The sequence below is a fragment of the Hyaena hyaena genome, unplaced genomic scaffold (genome assembly GCF_003009895.1).
Source record: "Hyaena hyaena isolate Hyena2069 unplaced genomic scaffold, ASM300989v1 scaffold_106, whole genome shotgun sequence".
In the NCBI taxonomy this organism is placed as follows: domain Eukaryota; kingdom Metazoa; phylum Chordata; class Mammalia; order Carnivora; family Hyaenidae; genus Hyaena; species Hyaena hyaena.
The window spans coordinates 3,175,689-3,187,194 of record NW_024080738.1 but is presented as its reverse complement, the minus strand read 5'-3'; the positions used below and the strand labels follow the sequence as shown (position 1 = coordinate 3,187,194).

Genomic DNA, 11,506 nt, shown 5'->3' with positions numbered 1-11,506 from the left:
GTGTTGAAGGTGCAGTGGCAGCAAGTCACAGGCTGCCTGCCGGTCATGACTCTGACGTGGTCCTGGAGGCTGTTGCCCCGACACCTCCCAAACCATGACCTGGCTCTCGTTGCTCTAAACCATGACCAAATATTGTCCATATTCTCAAAGCCAAGCCAAAATAGACTTGAAAGTCTTTTCTCATAAGAATTTGGTCGTGATTTAAAGTATAGTTAGAATTCTAGCTGCAACTCATTTAAGTGGAAAGCAGGAACTTTTGCCTTTGATACCTTGTGGGCCAAGAACAATGGCCAGCTGGGTGATTAGCAAGAGAATTGATGGGAGAACTTGGGAGCAAAGGGAAAATTTATGGGACTGTTGGAGTTGAAAGGCTATATTTAGAAAATTAAAGAAGTAAATTCAGTAACTGCATTAACACTCCAAGACTCATTTAACTATTGATCAAAGAGAATTTATTCACAGAGTTTTTCAAATACAAACAAAATAGCACTTTAAAATTTTTTTTTTATACAAAATGAATATTGAAATAAATGTGGTACAGCACAGTACAATAATGGACAAAAGAAAACAAGATCTAATGACTGGAAAATGTCTCTCATTACGTTCACACCTTCAACCGAATTCTCTCCTATAGTGGATAGGAAGTTGCCCCTTTAGTTCATAAGAATATCACAGCAGAAGCTTCTCAGACAAAGAAATCTTGCATATTTTTGAATAATATTGAAATACAAAGGCTTAACTCTAAAGGTCTTTATAAACACTGAAAACAGGTTGAGGGCATGAAGAGTTTATGCAGGATATACAAAATACTGATAGAGTGGCTTACTGGTCCATTTATTAGGTTTAATGTATGCTTTATAAAGTGATAATACTGTATTTTAAGTGTGTAATAAAAAGAAAACAGAGGAGTAATGCAACGCTGAGCCTCCCATACAGCCTGTGCCACAATGTCTGTGTTTGGGTGTGGGGGTGTGTGGGGGTGTGTGTGGATGTGTATGCCTGTGTGTGCTTTCAGAAGCGCCATGACCTACAGGGAACTGTGGGTTCTCCTGATTCCCAACGTAATACTGTTTCTACTAGCCCTTTTGATTCTCTGAGTCCTCATCTTAAAAACACACACACACACACACACAAAAACGAAAACTCTTGTTTGCATATATAGATTTGTTTTGTGTGTGTATGTGTTCTACATTAACAATACTCTGTGGAACAGAAACATCCAACACCCTGCAATAGTTTTAGCCTTTGGTCCATTTTTCTCTGTTCTTCCACGTTCTCCATTTCTTTTGCAAATCTTGCGTGACGCTTTGACATTATACAATGGTTATCATCCCAATGGGTTTCGTTTCATGAGCACTGTGTGGATGAGAACCACTATTCCACCTTTCCAAAGTAGCTGGACATTTCGGTCTCTCCGGGCCCCTTCGGCCTGTCACCTCCTCTGTGTGCTCTTGGTGGCTCCATCTCAGTAGGGATACTGCTTCTGTTTCTTGCCTGAGAAGCAAGCCAGCCACGTGCACAACAGCATGGCGGTGGCAGCACCCGCTCCCGTGCAATAGTACGCCCAGCCGATCTCACAGTTGCCTAGGGACACAGGAGAGGGACAGAAAGCAGGCACAGATCAGGATGGTTTCACAGGTGGCTCTGTTATTTCCCCCCACACGTATGTTCTTGGTGCACTGAAGTAAAACGGAAATACCCATCAGAAATGTGGTCCATGTGCTCAAATGGAATGATAACAAGTGCCGGAAGGTCTCTCCAGACCGAAGAAAGCCAGAATGGTTGCGTGCATTTCAGAAAGACCTCAGGCCTCCTGCTAGCTCAGAAGACAGAAGCCTAGTCTCTTCCACCAATACCCACACTTCTGGCTGAAGGAAAGGAGGAATGACAGCCGTCAGGATGCGGGAGATGAAAGTATTAGTTCTAATGGAAATCATCCAAACTTGGATGTACAATGAAAAAAACCAAAATGTAGCCACAGTCCGTCTGCAGAGAGGCCACTCTGAGGAGGAGATCCATTTGAAGGATGATGCTGAAGTGAATACTGCTATTTATATAGAACTGGCTCACACTCTACCTTTTGAATTGAAGAACAAAAACTCCCAGATCCTTCTGGGGTCAATACTCTTAAATTAAAATGTCATATAAATGAGAATGTAATGAAAAGAGTTCAAATGGGCCCTGATCTCTCACCGTTGGATTGGTACTAATAGTAATAACAACACACCCACAATACTAAAAGTATAATTAGTAAAAAAAAAAAAAAAAAAAAAAAAAAAAAAAGCGGGAGTAGCTGTCTGCATTTCAGATAGCAGACTTCAAAGCAAGAAAAGTTATCAAGAATAAAGAAGGGATTCCATAGTGATAAAGGAGTGGATTTTCCAAGAAGACATAATAATCTGTAATATGTGTGTGCCTAGCAACAGAGCATCAAATTACATGACACAAAAGCTGACAGATTTCAAGGAGAAATAGGTAAGTCCATTATCATAGTTGGAGACTTCAACACCCCTGTATTGGAAATTGACAGATCCAGCAGGCGGAAAGAATCTAAAAGGACATAGTTGATATCAATCAACTGAATATAACTGACATCTATAGACTACCTCAATCAACAACAGCAGAATACACATTCTCGTCAAGGTCACATGGAAAATACACTAAGATTCTGGCCCATACTACATACCTTAAAACATTGAAAAGAATAGAAATTGGAATGCCTGAGTAGCTTAGTCAGTTAAGTGTCTGACTTTGGTTCTAGTCACGATCTCACAGTTCGTGAGCTCAAGCCTTGCGTCAGGCTATGCATTGCTGGTGTGCAGCCTGCTTGGGATTCTCACTCTCTCCTCTCTCTGCCCCTCCCCCACTCATGCTTTGTTTCTCTCTCTCTCTCTCAAAATAAATAAATAAATAAGCTGAAAAAAAAAGATAAGATTGGAATGGAATTAAACTAGAAATCAATGACAGATCACTGGAAAATACCAAAATCTATGGAGATTAAACAACACACTTCCAAATAACACAGGGCCAAAGAAAAAAATCTCAAAAGAAATTTTAAAATAGTTTGAAATAAATGACAATGAAAATGCAACTTATCAAAATTTATAGAATGCAATAAAAACAGTGCTTCGAGGGAAATGTATAGCATCGGAAGCAGATATTAGAGAAGAATGATACAAAATCAATAATATAAGTTTCTGCCTTAGGAAACTAGAAAAAGAAGAGCAAATTAAATTCAAAGCAGGAGAAAAGAAATAAATTTTAGAGCATAATTCATTAACATTCTATGAAACCATTATTGCCCTAACACCAAAACTGCAAAAACTTACAAGAAAAGAAGCTAAAAACCATTATTTCTTAAGGACAAAGATACAAAAAATTCTCAACAAAATATTAGCATATCGAATTCAGCAATGTATAAAAAGAATCATACAACAACCAAGTGTGATTTATCCCAAATAAAAAAAGGCTGGTTCAGCATTCAAAAGTCAATTAATATAATGTATCACATCAAAAGACTAAAAGAAAAAAAATCATATGATCATATCAGTAGGTCCAAAAAAGATTTCTTTTTTTTTTTTTAATGTTTTTATTTATTTCTAGGAGAGAGAGAGAGAGAGACAGCGTGAGCAAGGGAGGGCCAGAGAGAGAGGGAGTCACAGACCGAAAGAGGCTCCAGGCTCTGAGCTGGCAGTCAGCACAGAGCCCGACGTGGGGCTCAAACCCACGAACCGCGAGATCATGACCTAAGCGAAAGTCGGACGCTTAACCGACTAAGCCACCCAGGCGCCCTGGTCCAAAAAAGATTTAACAAAAATCTAACAACCAGTCATGATTAAAAAAAAATTCTCAGTAAACTAGGAATAGAGGGAAACTTTCTCAACTTGTCAAAGAATATCTAAAACATTTATTACTAATATAATACTTAATGGTGAGAAATATAAAGCTTTTTATTAAAAAAATTTTTTTTACTTTTATTTATTATTGAGAGACAGAGAGAGACAGCATGAATGGAGGAGGGTTAGAGAGAGAAGAAGGTACAGAATGAAGCAGGCTCTAGGCTCTGCGCAAGCTGTCAGCACAGAGACTGATGGGGGGCCTGAACCCATGTACCAGGAGATCATGATCTGAGCTCAAGTCAGATACTCAACTGAGGGCCACCCAGGCGCCCCTAAAGCTTTTTATTTTCAGATTAAATTTTTATTAGGCTTGTAAGAAATTCAGAATTTCAAGTGATTGCCATTTCAATGATCTTGATGAAACTGCTTAGATATGGTTATCATTAAACTTCAGTAAGAAACTCCTTTTCAACATTTTACTGAAGGTTCTAACTAATGTGATAAGTCAGGAAAAGGAAATATAGATTGGGAAGGAAGAAAAAAACTGTCTTTGTTTGTAGATGGCATGACTGTCTCTATAGCAAATGTGAAAGAATCCACAAAAAATCAACCAACCAACCAACCAAACACACACATACCACTCCTGGAACTAATAAGCAAATTATATCAAGGTTGCAGAATATAAGGGTAATATACAAAAGTCAATCACTTCCTATATACCAGCAATGAATAAGTAAAAATTGAAATTTAAAAGATAATACCATTTACATGAGCACCCCCAAAAGTGAAATAATTAGGCATAAATCTAATAAAACATGTACAAGATCTATATGAGGAAATCTACAAAATTGATTTGATGAACAAAATCAAAGAACTAAATAAGTGGAGAAATATTCCATGTTCATGAATAGGAAGACTTGATAGTAACAAGATGTCAGTCCCTCCCAAACTGGTCTATAGATTCAAAGCAATCCTATTTAAAAAAAAATCTCAGTAAGTTATTTTGGGGATATTGACAAACCTATTCTAAAGTTTGTATGGACAGGCAAAAGACTCAGAATAGCCAACATAATATTGAACAAAATACAGCCAAGTTCAACACAGTTAGAGGACTGATACTACTCAACTTCAGGACTTACTATACATCTCCAGTAATCAAAACAGTGTGGTATTGATGAAAAAACAGACAAATAGAGCAATGGAACAGAATAGACAGGTCAGAAATAGACCCTTATAGATATAGTTAACTGATCTTTAACAAAGGAGCAGAGGCATTAAAATGAAGCAAAAACAGTCTTTTCAATAAATGGTGCTGGAATATTTGGACATTCACATGCAAAATAAATAAATAAATAAATAGACATGGAGCCTACAGTCTTCACAAAAATTAGCTAAAACTAGATAACAGACCTAAATGTAACACACAGAACTATAAAACTCTTGGGGCACCTAGGTGGCTCAGTTGGTTAATTAGCTGCCTTCAGCTCAGGTCATGATCTTGTGGGTCTGTGAGTTTGCGCCCCGTGTCAGGCTCCGTTATGACAGCTCAGAGCCTAGAACCTGCTTGGGATTCTGTGTCTCCCACTCTCTCTACCCCTCTAACACTTAGACTCTGTCTCTCTCAAAAATAAATAAACATTAAGAAAAAATTTTTTTTAAAAATAAGCTGTGGTCAGGCAAAGCTAAGCTAAGTGAGTCATCGGCTTGTGGTCACCATAATGCAATAGCGGCAAGATTAAATTGAGGATCTCTATCTCATGAGTGCGCTGCCTACATACACAGACAATAGGCTATGTTCAGTCTTCAACCTAAGTTTATTATATCTAATAAAAATAACCAGTTAAAAATTGTGAGCATTATTGATTGGTACTTGCTCCAAATTATTAAAAGAGCTTTACATGGAGTAAATATTAATGCATTTAATCTTCATAAGAACATGATGTGATACGTACATTCAGATGGGAAAACTGAAGCCAAGAAAATTGCACTAACCTGCCTGAAGACTTGCCCTTAATAAGTGGCGAGTCCTTTGCTTCTCTCCCAAATTTATCCTGTGTTACCGTTCCTCAAATGCCTGCAGCATTCTGCTGTCATTGCTTTCCCATCTCTGTGCTTCCACTGATGGTATCACCAACAGCAAAGCAGGCAACTATCTTTTTAAAAACAAATCATGTTAAGACACTGACTTACCTGAAATTTTCTAAAGGACTGTCAAGCATCTAGTCTTGTTCAGAGGCCTCTGAGGCCTTGCATGAGCTGATATCTGCCCACTTCTCAACTCTCATGACCAACGTCCCTTTGTCTTCTTTCTGGACACACTGGCTGCCTTCTCTGGACCTCACCAGGTTTACTGCTGGCTTGGTGCTTCACATTCATTATTCCCTCTACCCAGAAAGTTCTACTTCAGATCATTAGAGAGCTGACTCTTTCTGAAATGGCACCTCTGTAAAGGTATATCCCACCCCCTACCTGCTTCATCAGTCACTCTCTTCCCTTTATTGCCTTTGTAGCACTTCCCATGGTTTGTAAATACCGTGTGTGTGTGTGTGTGTGTGTGTGTGTGTGTTGTGTGTGTGTGTGTGTGTAATTTCAGCCTCTTCCACTAGAATGAAAGTTTCAATTAGGGGAAACCTTTGTATATTTTCTCCCCTACTCTATCCCTACAACAGTGCCTGGTTCATAATAGTCACTCGCCAATAAGTTGAATGAAAGGCAAGGTAAAAGAAAAATGGAAAGAAAGGAATCAAAGTAGGCAAACAGCTAGTCCCTGAAAAACAGAGTAAATCCGGGATTTTATTACAAGAATAACTCTAGTCCTGTTTTGGCACAGAACTTTTGGAGAGGCGTTCCCAAACCAACTTTATAGCATTTATAGCCTCATACAGAGTGTGTTAAATTTAACAGGATAATATATCCTGAAAGATAACATCTCTACCTTGGGGTAGGACTCACTGGCACAATGACCTCCATTAATACTGATTTATAGAATATGTAGCAGAGTCCCCCCTTCATGGGCCAAAGTTTCTGATAACTGTCCACGAATGTAGCTGGGGTAAAAATCTCTATTTGTAAATCTTGGGAATAATCTCCATTTTGAATTATTCTTTAGCTGGATTAAATAAATCTAGGAGGGAGAATTAATAGGTAGCTGAGAGATGGCAAGTGCTTTAGAACCCTTCAAGAAGTCAGCAAAATTTGTGGGCCATCCATTCAGCCGAGGGCCCATAATATGGAACACAATCAATTGTTCATTAATAACAAGGTATTGACCTACACACAGTTCCATGACCTAACATGAAAAGCAGAGTACACAATTCTTTATTAATTATCAGACACTTATTCAAGAAAAGGAACTGGTGAGGGCAATTCTTTAAAAATAGTCCATGTGACAGTAGTCATATATATTAAATAAAGATGAAAAAGAAGCCACTAAAGGATTGACTATTGAGGACCCAGGAGAGAGAGCATAATTTTTTTTTTTTTTTCTCCATGGAAGTCAACAGACTAGCAGGGGTTGAACTTAAGGGGCTCTTCACTGTCAAGGCTGGTAGCAGATGGTGTAGATATTCCACCCAATTCCTTAATACCCCTTAGTTGGTGCTAGGGTCTCGCCCTTAGCTTCTAACTGTGCTCTACTCCTAAGAGTTTACCCTTGCGACCTTCTTCAGAGGACCCAGGAGCCTGGAGTCACGGTGTCCCAAATCTCAGACAGCTTAAGTGCCCTCTGGTGTGGCAAGTAGCCAATGTCTGCAGGAGTATGAAAGCCAGCTTTCTTGCCTCCAGGTGGGACAAATTCTACAGTGGAACTAGCGTTCTGGAGTCCCAGTGAGTTGAGCTGCGGCTGGGACCTCACCTGAAATCTCACTCTTGTCTGGTGTTTACTCCTTCACTGCTTTACTTCCCATTTCCCCACTGGGTCTTTCAGTGGATGGCAGGGCTCCTGTGGCTTGTTAGGTGGCTGGGGTGGTTAAGCCTCTGCCTGTGGAGATAAAGTCTTCAGCACCACGAGTCTCACACTCACCCCATACCACTGTCTTCTGGGGGGTGGGGTGTGCAAATCCAACTCCATGTCTTGTACGTGCGTATGTCTCATTTTCAATAATTGTTATGTTTCTGGAGTCCTTCTTGTTTGTGTCATAAAACATGTAGTCAGCTCATCAAACCAGCTGTCTAACAGATGAAAACAGAAAGAGGGGCACCTCGGTGGCTCAGTCATTTGAGCGTCTGACTTTTGATTTCAGCTCAGGTCATGATCTTTACAGTATGTGGGATCGAGCACTGCGTAGGGCTCTATGCTGGCAGCTTGGAGCCTACTTGGGAATCTCTCTTACTCTCTCTGCCCCTCCCTGACACCCTTCCCCTCTCTTTCTCTCTATCTCAAAATAAATAAGTAAACTTAAAAAAAAGGAAATAGGAAGGAAATTAAATAGTTACTTAAAAAGTGTACCATAGGAAAAGAAAATGTTTGAGAATGTCATCAGATAATGCCACTAATTACTCATATGTACAGATTTATGTGTGTAATCTAGACATTTTGTGATTTAAATTCAGCAACTGGCTCAGATCCGAAATAAGCAACTAATGTTCAGTGTGATCTAAAAGAAAATATTCTTCCATTTCAGATATGAAGGTTTTCATTTACCAAGTACTTTTCAATCACCAAGTAATTCATAAAATACAGAACCATTAAATCAATATGGATTTATTCTGGCATTCTGGATTATTCAGAAATATAGCCAGCCCATCAAACTACCCTCATCAGAATATACAAAAACATACATAAACACACACACACACACACACACACACACACATCTTTTGAGAAGCGGGAAATTGTGGGAATCAATCTGGTAAAATCAAGATGTGTCAATAGGATTTAGGCAAATCTAAAGAAACACTAAGCCATCTAATCCCTGATTCCTTACTCCTTGATTCCTTTCTTCCCATTCTTCCTCTTTCCCTCTCTCCTTCAAGTCACTCATCAGTTCAACAAATACTTATAAATAATAGTGCCCACTCTGAGGATCACTCGGTGCTGAATATCATGTTGGAAACAAGAGGGATACAGTCCCTGCTATCAAGGAGCTATTGCCTAGTCAAGTACTAAACAGTCATTATGTAATTATATAATGATAGTTGTGATATGTGCTTTGAAGAAAAGAAATTCAGGATGCTAAGACAGCAAATCACAAGGGATCTTAATAGAGTGTGGTCAGTGTAGGAGAATCTTAAGTTAGAAGTGAAATTTATGCTGAGACCTGGAAGAAGAGCAGAAGCAAGCCAAGCAGAAATGTGGGAGGCCAGGGAAGAGTGTACTTGCACTAGGGGCTGGGAAATGGAGAAACATAGGCAGATTTAGGTCTTGGTAAAAGTACAGCTTAAGAAGAAATGAATGCCATCTTGGGTTTAAACAAGAGATGGGGATGGGTTATGACCACCTCCAGAGTTTGAGAGTTCGAAGCCTAAAAACTTCTTCTCCAGAAATTTCATCTGTACTGGTAGGTGGAATTGTATGGTATTCAACATTAACCAGTAAATCTTGAGCACCTATTATATGTGTTGCGATGTTATACAAGCTAGAGACCCAGCAGTGAACAAGACAGATAGGGTCTTCGGTCTAATGAAGTTTGTTCTGGTATGACCAGTGCTCAAGGATCGCTCATACCACTTGCATTATTTTGAAGCCATCCCTTGTATATACTACACGTATGTTTTGAAGAAGTTCAATTGGATGAAATCAACCAGATATAAGAGGGAATTTTTTCATGAAACATAAATATAAATATAAAACATCTAGAGTTCGTGAGAGTTCTGTGATTTTCCAATCTTGCACAGCAGACACACTGTACCTTGAACTTCTCCAAAGGAAAAGGAAAAGTAGATTATTTTTCTCTTTGAGCAAGATTACATTGTTTAAACCCACATGCTCAATAATAAGAACTTAGCACCATGTTTTATAATAATAAGAGGAAAAAGTCTTTTTGAGGACATTAGGCTATCAGGGACATTATATGTATGAAACAACATAGTAGTCCATGAGTAGTAACAGGACTAAATGAAATCAGGAAATTCAGGACCATTCTTCTGTGGCCTCTCTCTTCCCCTGTCATGGCAATAAATGCGTGTTATTATAATGCGAACAAAAAGCATTTTACTAGAGGGCAAGTTTTGTCTGTGATCCTTTCAGGAAATTAGAGAAGCAAATCTGTTTAAACTCTCCCTTTTGCTCTCTGTAATGCTCCATCAAACAGGACTCTAAGCTTGGTTGGCAAATTGCTGCTTTCAACAATGGGGAATACTCTTCTTGACAGATAAAATAGAGGTTAATGGGACAGAAAGCAGCAAACCACAGCCACCTGCCAACTCAATGGAAAAAGACGCTGTGGCGGCATTCCAGGGCAGACTGGAAGAGGAGACGGGGTGGGAGAGGTGTGGCTGATTTTGTGGGGAGGCTCAAGTCAGTTTTTGGTGCAGCTCTTGTTAGCAATAGAGACAGAAGAAAAAGTACAAAGAATCCAGCCTTACTACAAGCAACCACGGAATTCCAGAGATCTTTTCATCTTTTGAGGAAATTGTAGTTTAACCTCGGCTTTTTTCATAATCGGTCCCATTAACATTTCAGAGCCTACTACGTCTCACTGTGTCTTCCTGCTCTACTTTGGTATTTTGGTGCTCAGTAAAATGCCTGGACCACAGCAGACGATTGATCTGTGTTCGTGGCATGAATGAGTATCAGACGATGCACTTGGGTGGAGAACAGAAATCCAAAATCAACCATTATATTAACAGCTGTTATGTAGATAGACTGTGAGCCAGGCACTGAACAGTTTACAAGTGGCAACTCGCTTAATCATTTTTGCCTCCCATGTTTCCCAGAAGTTAGAGAAGCAAATCTGTTTATATTTTCCCCACATGATTCCCTTTGTGAAGATGAAGAAATTGAGTTACATGCAAGGAAAGTAACTTGCCTAGTATCTCAAATAGATGGTAAAGCTTCAACATGAACTTGGGTCAAACCGACTCCAGAAATTTCTCCAGTGCTCAGAGAATGTATTAGGATGAGCTATGTCAAGTGTACTTTTCCCATTTGTTAGACAGTACTCTCTTTGTTAGAATTTCCATGCCAGGGAGAAATAAAATATATTTTAGTCTGCTGAATTTATGGGTCTTCTTAGAAGACTCCGCATCATTGCGTCCACCTTGCAGGGTGGTTCTAGTTATTAAAGGCCTGCCTCTGGCTGATTTGGCATCCAATTCCTGAGGTGATGGAACCAAACCAGCATCTTGTGGCAACACCATCCCTTCTAGGGAATGTGGGGAGCTGGAGCCCAATGAGCTTGCTTGATGAATTCAGACAACTGATTCTTCCTCAGTGTGAACCTGGCTATGCACAAGCCCCCAAACTAGGTGTTTTGACCCTTCCCAGACTCTGTCCAAGCCCTGGGCACACTCCAGATCCCTTCACGAGCTACTGTCTGCTTGTAAACCCTCAGCGGTTGGTCAGGAGCCATCACGTCATCCTCAGTCCTACCCAGAGATTCGGCCACAGTGCCGCGCACCGTCCGGTGTTGCTCCAGCACCACAAAGCGCAGTAGCTCAGCAGCCCCGCCCTCTCACCGATGCCGCCTGATACAAAACTCCAGGAGCGCTGGGCCTTCCCGTGCTCT

General features: G+C 39.9%; 1 protein-coding gene across 2 annotated transcripts in view; it reads right to left on the bottom strand.

Annotated features, from left to right (window-relative positions):
- Positions 1-429: 429 nt before the first annotated feature.
- The window catches only part of LHFPL6 (LHFPL tetraspan subfamily member 6), a 246,915-nt gene continuing 235,838 nt past the window's right edge, over positions 430-11,506 (bottom strand). For both annotated transcript variants that reach the window (XM_039236124.1, XM_039236125.1), the window contains exon 4: positions 430-1,584. In XM_039236124.1, the coding sequence (XP_039092055.1) occupies positions 1,466-1,584 (119 nt within the window). In that variant the 3' untranslated portion in view covers positions 430-1,465. The remainder of the gene's footprint in view (positions 1,585-11,506) is intronic.